The 23,354-nt window shown below is 38.3% G+C and overlaps 1 protein-coding gene across 1 annotated transcript in view; it reads left to right on the forward strand.

Annotated features, from left to right (window-relative positions):
- Positions 1-19,103, forward strand: part of egfra (epidermal growth factor receptor a (erythroblastic leukemia viral (v-erb-b) oncogene homolog, avian)) — a 146,520-nt gene extending 127,417 nt beyond the window's left edge. Inside the window, exons 24-28 of the mRNA XM_057856652.1 lie at positions 1,349-1,446; positions 1,516-1,680; positions 6,228-6,275; positions 6,365-6,458; positions 17,353-19,103. Coding sequence (XP_057712635.1) covers positions 1,349-1,446; positions 1,516-1,680; positions 6,228-6,275; positions 6,365-6,458; positions 17,353-17,678 — 731 coding nt within the window. The 3' untranslated portion in view covers positions 17,679-19,103. The remainder of the gene's footprint in view (positions 1-1,348; positions 1,447-1,515; positions 1,681-6,227; positions 6,276-6,364; positions 6,459-17,352) is intronic.
- Positions 19,104-23,354: the final 4,251 nt, after the last annotated feature.

Raw genomic sequence — 23,354 nt, forward strand, 5'->3', positions numbered from 1 at the left:
TGGATCCCAAAAAAACATGAACGGAACAACCCTAGGTAAAACGCTTGGTGTAAAGAAAACAACTGTGGGAGCAATTATTAGCAAATGGAAGACATACAAGACCACTGATAATCTCCCTTGATCTGGGGCTCCATGCAAGATCTCACCCCGTGGCATCAAAATGATAACGGTGAGCAAAAATCCCAGAACCACACGGGGGGACCTAGTGAATGACCTACAGAGAGCTGGGACCACAGTAACAAAGGCTACTATCAGTAACACTATGCGCCGCCAGGGAATCAAATCCTGCACTGCCAGACGTGTCCCCCTGCTGAAGCCAGTACTCGTCCAGGCCCATCTGCGGTTCGCTAGAGAGCATTTGGACGATCCAGAAGAGGACTGGGAGAATGTGTTATTGTGAGATGAAGCCAAAATAGAACTTTTTGGTAGAAACACAGGTTCTAGTGTTTGAAGGAGAAAGAATACTGAATTGCGTCCAAAGAACACCATACCCACTGTGAAGCATGGGGGTGGAAACATCATGCTTTGGGGCTGTTTTTCTGTAAAGGACCAGGACGACTGATCTATGTAAAGGAAAGAATGATTGGGGCAATATATCGAGAGATTTTGAGTTAAAATCTCCTTTCATCAGCAAGGTCATTGAAGATGAGACGTGGCTGGGTCTTTCAGCATGACAATGATCCCAAACACATAGCCAGGGCAACAAAGGAGTGGCTTCATAAGAAACATTTCAAGGTCCTGGAGTAGCCTAGCCAGTCTCCAGATCTCAACCCCATAGAGAATCTGTGGAGGGAGTTGAAAGTCAGTGTTGCCCAACGACAGCCCCAGAACATCACTGCTCTAGAGGAGATCTGCATGGAGGAATGGGCCAAAATACCAGCAACAGTGTGTAAAAAGCTTGTGAAGAGTTAAAGAAAACGTTTGGCCTCCGTTATTGCCAACAAAGGCTACATAACAAAGTATTGAGATGAACTTTTGGTATTGACCAAATACCTATTTTCCACCGTGGTTTGCAAGTAAATTCTTTAAAAATCAAACAATGGGATTTTCTGGGGGGGGGGGTTCCACATTCTGTCTCTCATGGTTGAGGTTTACTCATGTTGACAATCAAAGGCCTCTCTAATATTTTCAAGTGGGACAACTTGCACAATTAGTGGTTGACTAAATACTTATTTGCCCCACTGTACCTTTGGTTGGTCCATATCTTTCTGCATCAAACTGAATAGAAACATAATCCTGGTCAATGATAGTGTTTCGTCTTTAACAAGGATTCGGCATTGTTTTTCATAAAAATTATAAACATCGACCTTCAGAGTGCTAATTCTTTACTGTATTGTTGTATGTGCAGGTTGGATGATCGATGCGGATAGTCGACCACGTTTCCGTGAACTAATGGCAGAGTTCACCAAAATGGCGCGGGATCCTCCCCGTTATTTAGTCATCCAGGTATTTTTTTCCCATGTACAAACTGTAATTATCCACTTTTTGAATGTGACGATAAACCTGAAATAATAGGGGGACGAGAGCTTGCACCTGCAGAATCCCCCCGAAAGGTTCTACCGTACCCTGGTGAGCGGCGAGGATATGGAGGATGCCGTCGATGCTGACGAATACTTGGTACCGCAGCACGGCTTCTTCACCAGTCCGAGCACATCCCAGACGCCGCTGATTCACTCCACTGTAAGCTTTCAAGCGGCTAGTCTAAGCCAACATTTCACTGTTTATGTGCAAAAGCAAAGGTATACTGTTATGCTGTATTTTTATAGGCAATGTTGTTTTTGACAGCCCTTTTAAATTTTGACTTACTTCTTAGTCTTTTTATACTTAGTCATATTTTAGTCATTTCAAAATGTCTTTGTCTAGATTTAAGTCGACGAAATCACTATACAAATTTCGTCTAGTTTTAGTCGACAATTACACAAAATGTTTTTGTCTGCAAAATTCTTAGGTTTTTGTCTAAAAGGTTTCCAACAATTTCGAAATAACCGACAGACAAGCACATATTGTAGCGTCTACAAGGACATCACCGACTTCGTAATAATAATAAACACTCAGCAGGAAAAACGGGACATAAAAAAAGTATCTCAACCTTTTGGAGTTTCTCACATTTCTGCATAAAATCACCATCAAATGTGATCTGATATTTGTTAATTAAAATCAGACAGATGTCAGTGTCAGTGACAGTGTCTGCTTTAACCAAAACAACCCAAATATTTATAGGTTTTCATATTTTAATGAGGATAGCATACAAACAATTACAGAAGGGGGAAAAATATGTAAGTGAACCCTCTGCCCAAGGAGACTTAAAGAGCAATTGAGACCAATTTTTACCAAATAATTTAAATCAGGTGTGTGCCCAATCACTGATAAGTGGTTTAAAGCTGCCCTGCCCACTATAAAAAACACACCTGGTAAGAATTGTCTTGATGAGAAGCATTGTCTGATGTGCATCATGGCTCTGTCAAAAGAGCTGTCTGAAGACTTGCGATGAAGGATTGTTGATTTGTAAGTCTGGATGTTCGTCAATCGACAGTCAGAGAAGTTGTCTGCAAATGGAGAGAGTTTGGCACTGTTGTTTCTCTCCCAAGGAGTGGCCGTTCACCAAAAATGACACCAAGAGTTCAGTGCAGAATACTTAGAGAGGTAAAAAAGAACCCTAGAGTGTCTGCTAAAGACTTACAGAAATCATTTGCACAGTCCAATATCTCTGTGCACACATTAACTATATGTAAATTTGCCAAGAATGACTGTTCATGGGAGGAAGCCACTGCTGTCTAAAAAAAAAAAAAAAACATTGTTGCTCGTTTAATGTTCGCAAAGAGGCACCTGGACACTCCACAGAGGTTTTGGCAAAATATTTTGTGGACTGATGAAACCAAAGTTGGATTGTTTGGGATTAACGCACAGCGTCATGTGTGGAGAAAAAATGAAACACCTCACCAACATCAACACCTCATCCCCACCGTGAAGCATGGTGGTGGAGGGAGCGTCATGATTTGGCCTGTTTTGCTGCCTCAGGGCCTGGACAACTTGCAATCATTAATGGAAGATTTAATTCAAAAGTTTATCAGGATGTTTTCTAGGAAAACCTGAGGCCGTCTGTCAGACAGTTGAAGCTAAAAAGAGGATGGATGCTGCAACAAGACAATGATCCAAAACACAGAAGTAAATCAACTTCAGAATGGTTTCAGAATAACAAAATACACGTTCCGGAGTGGTCAAGTCAAGTCCGGACTTGAACCCCATTGAGATGCTGTGCCATGACCTAAAGACAACTATTCATGCCAGATCGGCGAGGAATCTGACTGAACCACAGCAGTTTTGTGGAGAAGAATGGGCCAAGATTAGTCCTGATCGATGTTCCAGACTGATCTGCAGCTTCAGGCAGCGTCTGGTGGTTGAAGTTATTGCTGGCAAAGGGTGGGCCACAAAATATTAAATGTAATGGTTCACTGACTTATTTTTCCCCCTTCTGTCATTGTTTTCATACTATCCTCATTAAAATATGAAAACCGATAAATGTTTGGGTGGTTTTAGTTAAAGCAGACACTGTTATTTCATCTGTGTGATTTTGACAAAGATCAGATCCCATTTGATTGTGATTTTATGCAGAAATGTGAGAAATTCTAAGTTTCAGATACTTTTTCATACCACTGTATGTAAATATTGTAGCGTATGTATGAGTGGTGTGACAAAATATTAGAAAGGTGATACAGTGATCCCTCATTTTTCACAGTTAATGGGGACCAGAACCCACCACGATAAGTGAAAAACCGTGAAGTAGCACATATATAGCATATATATATATATATATATATATATATATATATATTAGGGCTGTCAAACGATTAAAATTTTTAATCGAGTTAATTACAGTTTAAAAATTAATTAATCGTAATTAATCGCAATTAATCGCAATTCAAACCATCTATATAATATGCCATATTTTTCTGTAAATTATTGTTGGAATGGAAAGATAAGACACAAGATGGATATATATATTCAACATGCGGTACATAAGGACTGTATTTGTGTATTATAACAATAAATCAACAAGATGGCATTAACATTATTAACATTCTGTTAAAGTGATCCATGGATAGAAAGACTTGTAGTTCTTTATGAAAAATGTTAGTACAAGTTATAGAAATTTTATATTAAAACCCCTCTTAATGTTTTCTTTTTGATAAAATTTGTAATATTTTTAATCAAAAAATAAACTAGTAGCCCGCCATTGTTGATGTCAATAATTACTTACACTATAAAATCAGCCGCACCCAAACGCCAGCAGAGGGCAGCAAAACTCCGCAAAACAAAATTAACAAGTGGGCCTTTCACTCTACTGTGATTTAAATCTGTCTGAGCTGGGCAAGTGCGTTAATTGCGTCAAATATTTTAACGTGATTAATTTAAAAAATTAATTAACGGCTGTTAACGCGATAATTTTGACAGCCCTAATATATATATATATATATATATATTTTTTTTTTTAAATAAATGGGTTTCAAGCACTTCAAATGTAGTAATTATGATAAGTTTTAACACGTTACTGTCCCACCAAATTATTTTTATACTTGAAAACTTTTCTGTCATTGTTTGCATACTATCCTCATTAAAATATGAAAACCTATCAATGTTTGGGTGGTTTCAGTTAAAGCGGACTCTTTTTTTTTTTTTTTTTTTTTTTTTTTTTTTCATCTGTGTGATTTTGACAAAGATCAGATCACATTTGATGGTGATTTTATGCAGAAATGTGAGAAATTCCAAAAGGTTCAGATACTTTTTAATACCACTCTATGTATCTCTTTCCAATGCAGTTAAATCTGAATAAATACATTGAACACATACATTAAAAAAAGAGTTTTTTTTTTAAGTAGATAAGCCCTGCCTGTACTTCGCAGATTTTCAATTTTCACAGGGGGGTACCGGTCCCCATTAACCGCGTAAAGCGAGTGATCACTGTACATTCTTTTTAATTAAACCGAACTAGAAGCCATGAAAAAATGTGTAAAAAGAAAAAAAGTTGTCCGAGCGTTTAAGAGGATGCTCGCCACGCTAAAATTTATGCTAATGTGGATGCTATGCTAACGCATAGAGTTGCATTTAGTGTGTGATGATCACACAGCACAGACCCTTGAAGGCTAAAGCAACATTGCATATTCTCTCTTGTCAAGATAAGAAAACACATCTTACCATGTGTTTCCAAACAAGCAAGATGGAGCGTAGCGCTGCTTGAAACGCACCCACAACTCCGATGAGGAGAGTGAGGGAGAGGTGCAGCACATCTCACATGAGTGACACGACCCAAACACTGCTAAAATGCACGCTGACGTATTCCACGTACAATATGACAATATCACGCATTGAAAACATCGCATTTTCGTCTCGTCATTTCGTCAAACATAAACTGCCGTTTGTCTCGTTATGTTCAAGCAAGTCTCCCAAGCCACGTTTTTAGCTTGTCATCGTCATGACAAAAATTGTTCGTCGACGAAATACTTTCGTTATTGTCATTGTTGACGAAAACAAGTATGGGTGTAGCTATACATGTTGGTGGAACTCTGGAGTGTCTGCCGCAACTTTAAGTATGAGATTAAGAGGTGAAGTCGTTCAGCAGTATGTTAAGCAGTTTACAACACCATATTCCCAGAGAAAATCTCTACAGCAGTCAATTCAGAGTCTAAAAAAAAATAAGGCTTTGATTTATATTCTATGGTTTTATAGTTTATGGCCCGGTTGCCCGATTTCTGTTAAAGTCACCACCGTTCCCCACCTCTGGTCAACCGCAACACAAACAAGTAAGCCTCAGTTAATCATCCATTCTCCCACGTTTTCTCCCAGGTAAAGCGCTTCTTCCTCAGGTTCAATGTTGGCCATGTATCAATCTGGCTCCTTTACCTGAGAACATCAAGTTTGATTACCTTCGCAGATGCTGTTTTTGAAATATCATAGCAGGGGGGTGTTCTGCGCAGAGGCCCGACGTGGGTTATGAAATGTTTTCCAGACGCTTGTTCCGTTTCCGTGTTTTAATTTACTCTTGTTGTTAAAAGTAATTGCTTTGTCTGCAACGACGACAGATGCGACGTCGCTTGTCACGTCGGCTTCGGCGGAATCGGATGGTTCTCACGCTACCCGTGACAGTCGTGTGGTTCCTCTCAGTGCCAAAACAAGACCCTGTAATGGCTCAAATGGAAAATGTGTCATTAACTTTTTCTTCTCCCCCACAGAGCTTGAACAGCACTAATGGGATTTGTAATGGCAGAAATGGATTACTGGTAAGAGAAAAAATGTGATTTCATGTCTTTTGACATCTTTTTCTCTTTTAAACAGATGAAGTAAAACTAGTATTTTTTTGTGCTTACAGAATGGAGTACCCAGCAGAGATGGAAGCATCGTTCTTCGCTATATTCCAGATCCTACAGACAAACTATTAGATGACGCTTTTCAACCCGCTCCAGGTAAGTGTCCTCCTATCAGAAGCACAAAATAACCTAGTGAACTCAACACCCCTGCGTCTGTTTGGACATAGCGTCCAATAGTGACATCGCGTGGTCAAAAAATAAATTGCGGGCTCAATTTGACCCAAAGAGAATATCATGAAAGAACATAAAGGACAGAATGAGCAAGCCGTTAATGAGAGTATCCTTTACTTAAATGATATAGATCTTTTAAGCAAGAAATGTACGAATAAACATATAAGGGAATCATGCTGTAGTAATAGGAAAACTGTACCTCTTGGGAAATTCTTTTGGAATGCAGAGTTTGATAATATTAAATAGAGAGAGGCGTGGCTTTTTCCTTTTAAACTGTTTGTTTCCAAATTATAGTAAGGGAATTGTATTTAAAGGTTTTACATAACATATACCCAACTAATGTGTACTTATCTCGTTTTAAGGATATTGACAACAAATGCATATTTTGTAAGACTGAACCTGAAAGCGTGACTCATTTGTTGCATGGTTGCCCCATTAGTGCAAAGTTTTGGACTGATCTTCAAAAATATATTTTATGTCAAACCAAACAAAAGTTTGAATTAAAGGGAGAAACAATCATTACTGTATTTGAATCCAAATATTAAAAAATATATATACGATATTAAATCTTTATATATTGCTAGGGAAATACATTCATGAATCTAAATTTCAAAACGGAAATTCAAACTTTAACATATTTTTGGTTGAATTTGAATCGTATATCATAAAACAATAAATGCAAGTCGACTCTAGATGCTCATACAAAATTGTTTAGCTTATAAAATACTTTTTTTTCTCTTAAATTATTATTTTGATGTTATTATTTTATTTTTGTATGTCTTACAATGTAAAAATGTTGATAAGGTTATATTGTACAGTTGTGGTCAAAAGTTTACATACACTTGTGAAGAACATAGTGTCATGGCTCTCTTGAGTTTCCAGTTATTTCTACAACTATGATTTTTCTCTGATAGAGTGATTAGAACAGATACTTCTTTGTCACAAAAAACATTCATGAAGTTTGGTTCTTTTATGACTTTATTATGGGTGAACAGAAAAAAAGTGATCAAATCTGCTGGGTCAAAAATATACATACAGCAGCGCTAATATTTGGTAACATGTCCCTTGGCCATTTTCACTTCAATTAGGCGCGTTTGGTAGCCATCCACAAGCTTCTGGTTGAATCTTTGACCACTCCTCTTGACAGAATTGGTGCAGTTCAGTTAAATTTGATGGCTTTCTGACATGGACTTGTTTCTTCAGCATTGACCACAAGTTCTCAATGGGGTTTAAGTCAGGACTTTGGAAAGGTCATTTGAAAACCTTAATTCTAGCTTGATTTAGCCATTCCATTACCACTTTTGATGTGTGTTTGGGGTCATTGTCTTGTTGGAACACCAAACTGCGCCCAAGACCCAATCTTCGGGCTGATGACGTTAGGTTATCTTGAAGAATTTGAAGGTAATCCTCCTTCTTCATTATCCCATTTACCCTCTGTAAAGCACCAGTTCCATTGGGAGCAAAACAGCCCCACAGCATAATACTACCACCACCGTGCTTGACAGTAGGCATGGTGTACTTGGGGTTAAAGGCCTCACCTTTTCTCCTCCAAACATATTGCTGGGCATTGTGGCCAAACAGCTCGATTTTTGTTTCGTCTGACCACAGAACTTTCCTCCAGAAGGTCTTATCTTTGTCCATGTGATCAGCAACAAGCTTCAGTCAAGCCTTAAGGTGCCGCTTTTGGAGCAAGGGCTTCCTTCTTGCACGGCAGCCTCTCAGTCCATGGAGATGCAAAACACGCTTGACTGTGGACACTGACACCGGTGTTCCAGCAGCTTCTAATTCTTGGCAGATCTGCTTTTTGGTGACCAATTTTCTCTCAGCAGGAGGCAACAGCTTGCGTTTTCTTCCTGATCGTGGCAGTGACAAAACAGTGCCATGCACTTTATACTTACAAACAATTGTTTGCACTGTTGCTCTTGGGACCTGCAGCTGCTTTGAAATGGCTCCAAGTGACTTTCCTGACTTGTTCAAGTCAGTGATTCGCTTTTTCAGATCCATGTATGTATATTTTTGACCCAGCAAATTTGATCACTTTTTCTGTTAACCCATAATAAAGTCATAAAAGAACCAAACTTCATGAATGTTTTTTGTGACAAAGAAGTATCTGTTCCAATCACTCTATTGGAGAAAAATCAGAGTTGTAGAAATAACTGGAAACTCAAGAGAGCCATGACATTATGTTCTTCACAAGTGTATGTAAAAAACTTTTGACCACAACTGTATGTGAACTAGTTGTCTGTATTATTGTTTGTTATTTGTATGTCCTTTTGTTCAATTATTTAAAAGAAAAAAAAAAAACATGTTTGTAAATTTATATTTGTTTTGAATAAAGTCTCATTTAAAAAATAACACTTTTTTTTAAAAAAAGGCCGTAGATTTGATATATATATATATATATATATATATATATATATATGTATATATATATATATATATATATATATATGTATACACACACACACACAGAGTATATACAGCATAACCTGCATGTAGACTTTTTTACTGTGGACGAGACATTAATAAGACCAAACAGATTGAACACCATTATGAACCTAATTAATTGATAAGATAAATGATTAATGCAAAATAAATCTGTATTCAATTATACTAACTTTGACAGTACAAATATAACTTAACATCTTAATCTGATCATTTTTCCTAAATCTCGTCGAATAATTTTCTCCATCTTGTTTAGAGTGTTAAAGGCTACTTAACAGATTAACGTGTCTGATTCTTCCACTTTAAGCAAATTGCATACTACTAAATTATAACTATTTGTTCTTGTTAAGCCCATATATCTAAAAGTTGTTCATTTTTCACCTAAATCAAGAAAAAAATGTTTTGAACAATATCCATTCTTACATTAAAAATACTTTTGACTAACAAGTTCTTTTTTAAGAACTTTAAATATACACGCTTTCTGTTTCAAATAGGTCTGTTAAACCTATTTTCAGTTATCAATTTTTCTTATTTCAAAAAATCTGAGTAAAATGTACTTGAAGCATAGGCAGATAATTTCACTTGTTTTTAATAGATTTACACTGAAAACAAGGGAATTTAATTTTTTTTTTTTCTCAGTTTTAAGGAGGTGGGTTTTTCAGCGCATATATATTGGTTGAGGTGATACGCCGTTCGATTCAAACCTTTGTTTTCAAAAACAAAAAACATGAAACATTTTGAAAACTTCCAGAACAAAAGTCTGGATTCTATAAGCAAATTTAAATTGCAATATTCGAACACAAAAAGTACATTAACATACACAAGAAATACAAACTTGTTAATCATCTATTTACTATCCAGGAATGCAAAAAAAAAAAAAAAAACATTTCTCTGAATACCTCTCAAAATTGTCTCTTTGAATAAATTAAATAAGACCAAAAAAAAACTTCTTAGTCAGGGAGTAAAAAAATAAATAAAAATGGGGCCTCCCTTCAGGTAAAACACCTTTTTTTGTCCACAAGCACAGCCAAACTCAATAAAAAAAAAAACGAAAGCTCCTTCGGGCTGCTTACAAACCACATAAATAAAATGAAAATGAAAACTGGGGAGAAGGGGATAAACCAGTTTAATTAACGTTAACAGAAAACATACAGGAGGATATTTCTCTCAAAGCAGCGTCCTCCTTATTCACACACAGATGAATATTATGCTAACTCTGATGCAGGTCAGACTTTCAGAAGCAAAATTAGTGGTGTGTTCCCCACCTCCACAACACTGATGTCTCTTTACATTACTTATAGTGGCTGCTGCTGGCGGAAAAAAACTTCTAATATCCCATGTCTTCGAAGACAGCAGAGGAGGCGGCATGTTGTATTTCTGTCGGGCTGTGAATATGTGTGTGTGTGTGGGTGGGGGGGGTCAAGTCATCAGCCAATGAAACTTAGTGGGGAAAATAGACTGGCACATTCAGCAAGTGAAAAGGGGTAAATGTAAGTCTGAATATAATGAAAGTACTGTAATTCACTTAATAATGGTAGGGTCAATTATACGCTTACAACATATGGGAAGACAATTTAAATTACCTACAGTGGGGAGAACAAGTATTTGATACGCTGCCGATTTTGCTGGTTTTCCCACTGGCAAGCCATGTAGAGGTCTGTAATTTGTGTCATAAGTTCTCTTCAGCTGTGAGGGACGGAATCTAATACAAAAATCCAGAAAATCAAATTGTATAATTTTTAAATAATAAATTTGTATTTTAACTGCATGAAATAAGTATTTGATACATTTAGGGCTGCAGCTATCGAATATTTTAGTAATCGAGTAATCGACTGAAAATTCTATCGATTAATCGAGTAATCGGATAAAACAAATATATTTTTAGGTGAAGAGCAATTATACATATACATGAGAAAACAAGACATTTCATCTAATCTTGAACCATTTTCAGTCAATCAATGTCTTTATTTTCGTTGTATATTGTTGAAAACAGCCAACAATTGCATCTCAGGTATAACTAGAATTAAAAAAAAAAGACTAATTCACTGCTTTCACTCAAAAAACTTTTAGATCTTATTAATATATATATATATCTTACCTAAAAATGCCGTTACGCTTGATAACACACATCACTTAAAAGTTAGGATTTTTTTCCCACGTGTTTCAATTGAATTTCTCTTTGTGTCAAGCCATTTTTAAGTTCTAGTTAAGTTTTAAGTTAGTCTAAACTGTAAGTCCTGATAGGATTTTGAGTTTTTGCAGTGTTCAAAATAAATGTATGATACAGGCTGTATTGGAGCACATTAGGGACCAGTGCTACTTGGTGTTTTATCCAGCAATGACTACTGAGCTAAAATTGATAGTTAGCATGATTAAGTTTTTATTTTACACCCCCATCACTCCACAATGCTATGTTATGTTAAAGCCTGTATGTAAGACACGTTAGCCACGCATCGACAGTGGTCATAATGAATTGAAACCTAGCCCTCCGCAGGGCTAACGTTCCGTGAGCTAGTAGCGACAGTAACGTTAATCTTATTTATTAGCGCTTAGCGCTCTTTATTAGCGCTTAGCGCTGTACTGCTTTAAGATGGCGGCTGTTTACAAACGCTGCCCAGACGCGGCCGAGTCTGTCAATTCGCATCTAGTTCAACATATATGTGATCTCTATGAGACGCGCCAGACGCTGCCTGTTACCAATGTAGCATTGTGCGGGCTAGTATTTAGCAACGTCGGCGTCGTTTGTGGCGGCTGTCGGCTGCAGTAAGTTTTTTTTTTTTTCCCTTCTTCCTCGCCGCACGTGACAGCGCGTTGTCCCGCATTAAAAGTAGTCCAAGCAAAACGTGATGCTTAGAGCTGTCAAAATAAACGATTACTCGAGGTGAATAAAATTACTCGGATCAGTTTTTAAACTCGAGTTACTCGAGTTGCTCGAGTACTCGTTTCAGCTCTAGATACATTACCAGCTAGTAAATATTACGGCTCTTAGTTCCTTTTTAAGAACCCCTCCTGTTCTCCACTCATTACCGGAAGTAACTGCACCTGTTTGAACTTGTTACCTGTATAAAAGACACCTGTTCACATGCTCTAATAAACAAACGAACTCCAACCTCTCCACAATGGCTAAGAGCAAAGAGCTGTGTAATGATATCAGGGATAAAATAATAGACTTGCACAAGGCTGGGATGGGCTACAGAAAAATAAGCAAGCAGCTTGGTGAGAAGGTAACAACTGTTGGAGCGATTATTAGAAAATGGAAGAAGTTGACGGTCAATCTGCCTCGTTCTGGGGCTCCATGCAAGATCTCACCTCGTGGGGCATCACTGATCATGAGGAAGGTGAGGGATCAGCCCAGAACTAAGAGAGCTGGAACCACAGTCTCAAAGAAAACCATCGGAAACACATTACGCCGTCATGGATTAAAATCCTACAGCGCACGCAAGGTCCCGCTGCTGAAGCCAGTGCATGTCCAGACACGTCTGAAGTTTGCCACTGACCATCTGGATGATCCAGAGGAGCAATGGGAGAACGTCATGTGGTCGGATGACGCCAAAATTGAACTTTTTGGTCTAAACTCGGCTCGTCGTTTTTGGAGGAAAAAGAAGGATGAGTACAACCCCAAGAACACCATCCCAACCGTGAAACATGGAGGAGGAAGCATCATTTTTTTGGGGCTGCTTCTCTGCCAAGGGTACAGGACGACTGCACCGTATTGAGGGGAGGATGGATGGGGCTATGTTTCGCCAGATCTTGGCTGACAACCTCCTTCCTTCAGTGAGAGCCCTGAAGATGGGTCGTGGCAGGGTCTTCCAGCATGACAACGACCCAAAGCACACAGCCAAGCCAACTAAAGAGTGGCTCCGTAAGAAGCATCTTAAGGTCCTGGAGTGGCCTAGCCAGTCACCAGATCTGAACTCGATAGAAAATCTATGGAGGGAGCTGAAAGTCCGTGTTGCCCGGCAGCAGCCCCGAAACCTGAAGGCTCTGGAGAAGATCTGCATGGAGGAGTGGGCCAAAATCCCTGCTGCAGTGTGTGCAAACCTTGTCAAGGACTACAGGAAACGTTTGGTATCTGTAATAGCAAACAAAGGTTTCTGTTCCAAATATTAAGTTTGATTTTTGTGATGTATCAAATACTTATTTCATGCAATTAAATGCAAATGTATTTTAAAAATCATACAACGTGATTTTGTTTTTTTTTGTATTAGATTCCGTCCCTCACAGTTGAAGAGAACTTATGATACAAATTACAGACCTCTACATGCTTTGCAAGTGGGAAAACCAGCAAAATCGGCAGTGTATCAAATACTTGTTCTCCCCACTGTAGCTAAAGTCATTATATAATGCAAATAAGGGACAATTGGAGCATCCTGAAAAGTTGGTAGTGTTGTGTCCCTACCGTCCCTATGCAAACCTACGCCTTTGGTAGCAATAGTATTCAAATTGAGTGATTGTTTCGCCTTCTTCCTCCTGTTGCGTTACTTGTCACACATATGCTTACTAGTGTGAAAGGTTCAGCGGCACGAAAAACGGGGATCAATATTTCAAAGTCCCAACATAGCAGAATATCAGGAGAGAAACAGTGAGGCTTTTCCTCGAAGAGTAGTGTTCTCAGAATAAAACCAAACCGTGACGAGATGTATTTTTCATTGTTGCACAAGAAAACTATGGTGCTATTATTTGCAGCTTCCCCTTCGTTGCAAAAATAGTCCCGCAGCGCTACAGAGAAATCCCAGCAATGCTCTATTATGCAAAACAGAGGACTGGCTGCGAAAAACACATCACAACATAAAAAATGATCTATTTTTTGCAAATAATTAACTTATTGATTGGAATAAAAATAGTTCATTGATTGTGTCATCAGACAATGCAGTCAAAATTGAGTTCCCCACTTGATTGCTGATAAGATTACCACAAGTTACCTTGTGGATTGCACATGTTGAAATGAGATGAAAAATCATTCAAAAGTTGTGCAGGTGAAAATGACTCTTTTGTTGGGGGAAAACAAGAGAGCATGTTAAAAATATATATTGTGTATTATTGGTGTGACAAAAAATTGAAAAGGTGATACTCGTGATACTTTGTAGCCCAAAAGATTATCTATGTGTTCTTGCCAAGAATATATGAATCATATTAAAAAGGTGTTACTGTACGGAGCCAAAAGGAGGTTGATCGCAAAATCTTTTATTAGAAGAGTGTCCGTGTTAGCTTAATGACTGCCACTGACGGTGCTAGACATCCAATACATTTTGACTAGATTGGACGTTTAATGCCTTCAAGGCCACTGAAAGCAGAGCATACACAGCCATTCGACATTTACAGGTCACTTCCTGTTCATTTGAGGGCCCTTACTGGTTATTTCCTGTTGATTTTGGGTCACTTCCTATTCATTTGGCGAGATTCTTGAGTCACTTCCTTTTCAGTAACCCCAAAACAACAGGAAGTGACCTGTAAATGCCACAGAATCAACAGGAAGTGACCCAGAAATGCCCCAAAATCAACAGGAAGGGACTGAAAATGAACAGCAAACGATGTGAAATTTCCCAAAATGAACTCGTTGCCAAGCATTGGCAGTGTTGTCACAGATTACTTGAAAAAGTAATTTTATTTACTGATTACGCCTTAAAAAAGGGCCACAAAACATGGCGGCAACTAGGCACTTTACACTCTATCGGACTTACAACACATCCCAAAGATGCTAAACTGACACGTCACCTCACGGCATAAATGTGAAACACGAATATGATGTAAACTATGCTTCCCGATTTGGGGCAATAACGACCCGCCTTTGCAACGGCAAAGCTACAAAATGGCCGCGCATGTAGTGGCTTCAACCTATCGCCGGAACCCTCCAAAATACTTTTCATCACGCCTTTGTCAGTCCCAAAACACTTGGCGCGTGTGACTCGAGACCAATACAGGAAGTCACGGTGAGCGGTTACCATGGAAATGGACACATAGTGAGAAGATGGGAACCTTTTGAACATTTTCTATCCGAAATGCTCTTCGTACATGACTACAATAGTCTTCATACTAGATATGAGGCAATAACAAAATAGTAACGCACACTAAGACACTAAGGAAACTAACTTTAATCAGACTACTGGTTTGGAAAAATGAACGCGTTAGATTGCTCGTTACTGAAAAAAAGTAATCAGATTACGTTACTGACAATACTGGCCACTGGCTGCCACTGACGGCCATAGACGTCCAGTTCGTTTGAAGGTGCAGGGATGGCAGTGAATGAACATTCTAATACCCTCCCAGTTCAAACGGATTGGACGTCTACTAGTGATAAATTCATTCCAATTCACAGCAGAAAGATGAAAATAGCTTGTTTTTCTGTTCATTGTAGTATATCGTCGAATGATTTTCTAACCCACTTATCGATAATCGTTGTATCGCCATATCGTGAGCTACACAGAGCTTCCCACACCTACTGTATATATCAAGTAGTTGTACATGTTTTAAAGAAATTCAAAATTATTCATGCAAAATATTGTCCTTTCCTGCACGCAAGGGCATTACAGTCATTAACCCTACTTGTAAAACAGGATTAGAAATAACTAGGGTTGTTCCGATCATGTTTTTTTGCTCCCGATCCGATCGTTTTAGTTTGAATATCTGCCGATCCCGATATTTCCCGATCCGATTGCTTTTTTTTTTTTTTTTTTTTTTTGCTCCCGATTCAATTCCAATCATTCCCGATAATTTTTTCCGATCATATACAGTACATTTTGGCAATGCATTAAGAAAAAAATGAATAAAACTCGGACGAATATATACGTTCAACATACAGTACATAAGTACTGTTTTTTGTTTTTTATAACAATAAATCCTCAAGATGGCATTTACATTATTAACATTCTTTCTGTGAGAGGGATCCACAGATAGGAAGACTTGTAATTCTTAATGGATAAATGTGACTTTGTATATTGTGACTAAATATTGCCATCTAGTGTATTTGTTGAGCTTTCAGTAAATGATACTGCAGCCATTTAACTTCTGCCCAAATGCATGATGGGAAGTGCAACCATGACTGTGCGTAGGGGCACCAATTGATATATCTTCTCTGCGTTGGGAAAGAACATAGGGTGTCAAGAAAATGATCAACTACTACCTTTCTTCCCCACATTGCCTCCCACGTTATTTTTATTTGCTGAGAGAGGTATTTTAAGGCTTTAGCCACATTAAAAATGGCTCCAAAGGCTATCAAAATCCTCTCTACTCATTATACGTTGCCTTTTAGCGCTATCTATAGGTAAAACGGCGTTTTATAGAGTGAACGCGACAATGCGTGAATATTACCGCCGTTAACGCAATAAATTTGATAGCCCTACTTTAAGCCAAAACTACTCCGGATGAGTGGAAGACATTTTGTCTGTAACGTTAAATACAATTAGAAAACGATTTAATTAAAACATATATATATTAAAAAAAAAGGCATGTCCGATATTTTTTTGCCGATTCCGATACTTTGAAAATGACGTGATCGGACCCGATCGATCGGGAAATCTCTGGAAATAACCGCTATGAACAGCAGATTCTCCCAAATTAGATTGCAATTAATACTTCAAAACTTGAGCATATCAAAAAGTGATGAAAAATGAAGTCCCAAATCTCAATTGATTTATCTGTAAAAACTAGGGGTGTCAAACGATTAAAATTTTTAATCGAGTTAATTACAGCTCAAAAATTAATTAATCGCAATTCAAACCATCTATAAGCTATGCCATATTTTTCTGTAAATTATTGTTGGAATGGAAAGATAAGACACAAGACTGATATATACATTCAGCATACGGTACATAAGTACTGTATTTGTTTATAATAACAATAAATCAACAAGATGGCATTAACATTATTAACATTATCTTAAAGCGATCCATGGATAGAAAGACTTGTAGTTCTTAAAAGATAAATAAAAATAATAAATAAAATATATAAATATTTATTTTAAAAAAATAGAAAATAAATAAAAGATAATAACTAGTACAACATATAGAAATTTTATATTAAAACCCCTCTTCATGTTTTCGTTTTAATAAAATTTGTAAAATTTTCAATCAAAAAATAAACTAGTAGCCCGCCATTGTTGATGTCAACAATTACTTACACAATGCTCATGGATGCTGAAGCCTATAAAATCAGTCACACCCAAGCGCCAGCAGAGGGCAGCAAAACTCCGAAAAACACAACAAGTACACCTTTCACTTTGCTGTCCTTTTAATATGTTTGAGCGGGGCATTTGTGCGTTAATTGCGTCAAATATTTTAACGGGATTAATTTAAAAAATTAATTACCGCTCGTTAACGCGTTAATTTGACAGCCCTAGTAAAAACCTAACAATGTTTCCATGCTTGTTTTCTTGCAGACTACATGAACCAGAAGACAGGTTCCGACATGATGAATCCCATGTACCAACACCCCGGCCCTCCCCGCACCATTCTTCCCACCATCTCCTCAGATGACGCTGAATCCGAATACCTGAACTGCTTCAACAACGGGCCGAACGGACCCGAGTACCTCAACGAGTTCCCGTCCCACACCAATGGCACGATTCATGCCGTCCAAAAGTACAAGCCTCAGAACAGCATAGACAACCCTGATTATCAGCATAGCTTCACACCCACCTTTAAGGCTCGTCTAAACGGACACACGCGAGCCGCGGAGAATGCAGAGTACTTAGGTCCAGACTGACGGCTCCCGGAGTTGAAACAAAGCCATTTTTTTAGCGGTACCATCCATGTGTCACCTCTAAAGACTCAACCCGAAAGGCCTTCTGAGTCGTGCCGGAAAGTGAAAATGTCTCTTGACGACAATAAGGAGTGAACCCGGCCACAGCAGCCATAAAAAGGGGAACTAAAATGAGCTGCTCAAGCCAAAAATCATTCGGCGTGACAGCATACAATCCCACAAGATGTTACATGAACTTGCTTACATGCGGTGCCGAGGCAAACATGCTGGATGGACTTTTGGCGACTCTCTTCCTTCAACGTGGAAGTATAGAATATATGAATTGTCCACTTAGGGGAAAACTGGTAAAATGCAAAAAATAGTGGTGAAAAGGTATTAACACTAATGTAACTCTATATGTAGATACCAAGATATGTTGGACAAGGCTCGACCTGCCAGATATGCCAAAAATAAGCGTGTGCTAATGTTAGCTAACTTTCCTAGTTTAAGAAGATTATAGTATATTATATAGTATATATTATAGTATAATCCACAGTCTCCACTTTGCTGCAGCTCCCCTCAGTCTCCTCATGGATCAAACTTGTCTTCTCATCATGACCAACATGTTGAAAAGTAAATAGAGGGGAATTTTATTCTTCTTGAATGTGTTTGTTGGTATGTCTGGTAGGGTTATCTAAGACTCGTGGCGTTGCTAGGGTTTCTTGTATTCCAAGCAAGAAATCTCTGGGCCTCCCACTGCACCTGTGCGCACTGCAAAAAAACATTTTTTTTTTTGCGCACATAAATGCACAGTGGATACTGTAAGTAAAAAATGTATAAGGGCACATCAAAATAAAAGTTGACAGACAATAAATATAAAATATTGTAATAGAAAAACATTTAACAGTATGAATAAATGACATGAAATAAATTGGCACACTTAAAGGGAACCACGGATAGAAAGACATGTAGTTCTTAAAAGATAAATGTTAGTACAAGTTGTAATAAAGTTGTAATAATTTGATAATGAACCCCCTCTTAATGTTTTCATTTTAATAAATAATAATTAAAAATTTAATAAAAACAGTTTGTTACTGTTTTTGTGTGCTATGATGCACGGGCTATCTGCAAATATAATCTAACTGCTGTGTTTCACTGTATACCCTAATCATATGTAAAGCACACGATAGGTCTGGATGCTAACTATCTCCACGATAATATTGGAATAAGTTGGATCAGACAATAGTTTACCGTGAAGATCTGTAAACATTTTTTGACATCACTCGCGAACTTCACACATTAACGCTACTCTCATCTCATCCAGTCTTTCCTGTTCATTTTGCTTTTGCTGCTCGTTTTCTGAAATCTCAACAGGGCTGTCCTACTCATTTACAGTGGGGCAAATAAGTATTTAGTCAACCACTAATTGTGCAAGTTCTCCCACTTGAAAATATTAGAGAGGCCTGTAATTGTCAACATGGGTAAACCTCAACCATGAGAGACAGAATGTTGGGGGGAAAAAACTGATAATCACATTGTTTGATTTTTAAAGAATTTATTTGCAAATCATGCTGGAAAATAAGTATTTGGTCTATACCAAAAGTTCATCTCAATACTTTGTTATGTACCCTTTGTTGGCAATAACGGAGGCCAAACGTTTTCTGTAACTCTTCACAAGCTTTTCACACACTGTTGCTTGTATTTTGGCCCATTCCTCCATGCAGATCTCCTCTAGAGCAGTGATGTTTTGGGGCTGTCATTGGGCAACATGGACTTTCAACTCCATCCTCACCCCGTGGCATCAAAATGATAACAAGAACGGGGAGCAAAAATCCCAGAACCATACGGGCGGACCTAGTGAATGACCTACAGAGAGCTGGGACCACAGTAACAAAGGCTACTATCAGTAACACAATGCGCCGCCAGGGACTCAAATCCTGCACTGCCAGACGTGTCCCCCTGCTGAAGAAAGTACACATCCAGGCCCGTCTGCGGTTCACTGGAGAGCATTTGGATGATCCAGAAGAGGACTGGGTGAATGTGTTATGGTCAGATGAAACCAAAATACAACTTTTTGGTAGAAACACAGGTTCTCTTGTTTGGAGGAAAAATAATACTGAATTGCACCATACCCACTGTGAAGCATGGGGGTGGAAACATCATGCTTTGGGGCTGTTTTTCTGCAAAGGGACCAGGACGACTGATCTGTGTAAATGAAAGAATGAATGAGGCCATGTATCGAGAGATTTTGAGTGAAAATCTCCTTCCATCAGCAAGGGCATTGAAGATGAGACGTGGCTGGGTCTTTCAGCATGACAATGATCCCAAACACACAGGCTTCGTAAGAAGCATTTCAAGGTCCTGGAGTGGCCTAGCCAGTCTCAACCCCATAGAAAATCTGTGGAGGGAGTTGAAAGTCCGTGTTGCCCAACGACAGCCCCAAAACATCACTCATGGTTGAGGTTTAACCATGTTGACAATTACAGGCCTCTCTAATATTTCCAAGTTGGAGAACTTGCACAATTAGTGGTTGACTGAATACTTATTTGCCCCACTGTATGTTCCACTCAGGTTCATATTGAAAGACACCGTGGAAGTCTGGCAGCATGGCCATGTGACATCACCGCCCCGCGACGTCAACAACAATGGCGACCTACTTGTTAAACTAATTTTACAAATTTTATTAAAACAAAAACATTAAGAAGGGTTTTAATATCAAATTATTACTACTCGTACTAACATTTCTCTTTCAAGAACTATGTTTTTTTTATCTGTGGTTCCCTTTAAAGTTGCACACTTAAGTTTCACTTTTCACAAAATACATCTGGTCCAATGGCAGCATCAAGTGCAGGTTGCTATGACTGATACGGTGCTCCTGCAAATGGCCAATTCTTGTCGTTTCTGTGGAGTATATTATATAAGCCCTCAGAGGCCCCTTTGTTGGCCAGGGCCCCAAGCAACTGCTTGGCTCTCCTGTTCGCTAGCCCAGCCTCTGTCTAGGCCATTAGTTCTCTACCTTGCTTAAGCTAACGAACCCCAAAAGTTTTACATGTGGATTCACCGAACCCTTCAGAATTAGATAATAAAGCATTTTTTTTCCAAATTCAAAGCCGATATATCTAAGCTAGCAAGCTAATAATTTACCATTCCTGTTCAAAATTCTTATTTGACAGCTTGTTTTATAAACAGGTCAAAATTTGAGACCATGCTGCCCATTGGTCTGTTGTATTCCCTCATACTAAGTGCGACCCAACCTTCCACTGAGCAAACTAGTTCCTCTTCCCATCAGATAAGGGATCAGCAGTTAAAAGAAATGAATTAATCCCGTAAAGTCCAGTCCAAAACCTCGTCTAAAAAGCCACTTTGCCTGTATTTAATCAGTGTACGAAAATAGGGCTCTGCATTTCATGACTGTCGCCAAACTCCTGAGACTTACTCACCGAACCCATAGGGTTCGATCTAACCCAGGTTAAGAACCACTGGTCTAGGTATTTCTTGTTATGTGTGCAGTGTTGTTTTTGTCATCGTTGACGATAACGAAAATATTTTGTCAACGGACGATGACGCGCTAAACATGTGCCAGCTTTCGTCTGACGAGATGAAAACGAGATAAAAATCGCCAGTTTCTTTCATAAGTTCACAATGTGTGACATTGTCTTATTGTTTGTGTAGTTAGCACGCATCGTCGCAGTGTTTGGTCATGTCACTCTTGTGGTGTGCTGCGCCCCCCCAACACACACGCTTACTCACCGTCCACTCCAGGCTTGTTTGGAAACACAAGTTTTGTTTTCTTATCTTGGCTAGAAATGCCATGTTGCTTTAGCCTTTAAAGGTCTGTTCTGAGTGATCATCACACACTAAATGTAACTTGTAGCGTTAGCAAAGCATTTCCATTGGCATGGCTTTTGTGTTAGCATTAGCTTTTAGCATGGTGAGTGTCGTCTTAAACTCTTGGAAAACTTTTCACATACAGTTTGTGTCGTCCAGGTGAGTTTAATTAATTGAAAATAATTTAGTTTTCCTGCTGAGTGTGTATTATCACCACAAGATGGTAATGTCTAGAGATGTGATCGGGTCCGATCACGTCATTTTCAAGGTATCGGAATCGGCAAAAAAATATCAGCCATGCCGTTTTTAATTTTTTTTTTTTTTTTTTTTTTATTAAATCGTTTTCTAATTGTATTTAACATTACATACATAATATGTTACACTCATCCAGAGTCTTTAGTTTAGGCTTAAAGTAGGGTTATCAAATGTATCCCAATAACGGTGATATATATTTTTTTTTTTAATGTATCACGTTAAAATACTTAATGCAATTAATGCATGCGCTGCAGGACCCACTCACGCATTGTCGTGCTCAATCCGTAATGGCAGCGTTTTACCTATATACAGAGATAAAAGGCAGCGTAAAATGAGTAGAGTGAATTTTGGCAGCCTTTGGAGCCTTTTTTAAATTGGCTAAAGCCTTACAATCCCTCTCCCTATGATTAGAAAATATCATGGGAAGCAATGTGGGGAAGCAAGGTAGCAATGGATCTTTTTCTTAACACCTTATGTTATTTCCCAACGCAGAGAAGCTATATCAATTGGTAGCACTACGCACAGTCATGGTTCCATTTCCCATCATGCATTTGGGCATGGCTACAGTATCATTTACTGAAAGCTCAACAAATACACTAGATGGCAATATTTAGTCACAATATACAAAGTCACAAGTCTTTCTATTCGTGGATCCCTGTCACAGAAAGAATGTAAATGCCATCTTGAGGATTTATTGTCATAATAAACAAATACAGTACTTATGTACTGTATGTTGAATGTATATATTCGTCCTAGTTTTATTGATTTTTTTCTTAATGCATTGCCAAAATGTATATGATCGGGAAAAATTATCGGGAATGATTGGAATTGAATCGGGAGCACACAAAAAAAAGCAATCGGATCGGGAAATATCGGGATCGGCAGATACTCAAACGATCGGATCGGGAGCAAAAAAACATGATCGGAACAACCCTAGTAATGTCCTTGTACATGCTCATCTGTCAATGTTCATTACAAATTTACTAGACGAACTAGACTTTTCTTTGACTAAAACTAGACGAAGACGAACACATTTTGAAATGACTAAAATGCTACTAAGACTAATATTTTCGTCCAAAGACTAAGACGAAAATTAAAAAGGATGCCAAAAACAACACTGTATGTATGGTTTTGTGTCTTATTTGCCATGACCAAGTGTTAAAAAAACAACTTCCGAACACATTCCTTGTCCCCTTTAGTGGTGTAAAAATGTCTGGTAAATTCAAGCCCTGTCTGTGTTGAGTTTGTGTGTGAACATAGTATTTCCTTCCCCATGGTTGCAGAAACAAAACCACTTTATACAGTCTTGCAGTGTTTCCCAGGATCGTCGACACTGTTGTCTTTTCCCCGCTCTCTGCGAGAATATTAACTATGAATTTCCCAATAAAGGAATGCACTAAATGTAGCAACCTGTTCAGCCTCCTTCTGCAGATGTGACGCAGGTACTTGTACAGATGTAACAGTGTATCCAAGATGCTGTGATAAATATATACGCTAAATGAATATAGTCCGCTGTAATTATGTGCTGCACCATATGGGAATATTCTGAATTACGAGCGTTTAAGATTATATCTGTATGAATAAATCATTTTTCTATGGAAATGGCCTCTTCTTTTC

This window comes from Corythoichthys intestinalis, chromosome 14 (genome assembly GCF_030265065.1).
Source record: "Corythoichthys intestinalis isolate RoL2023-P3 chromosome 14, ASM3026506v1, whole genome shotgun sequence".
NCBI lineage: Eukaryota > Metazoa > Chordata > Actinopteri > Syngnathiformes > Syngnathidae > Corythoichthys > Corythoichthys intestinalis.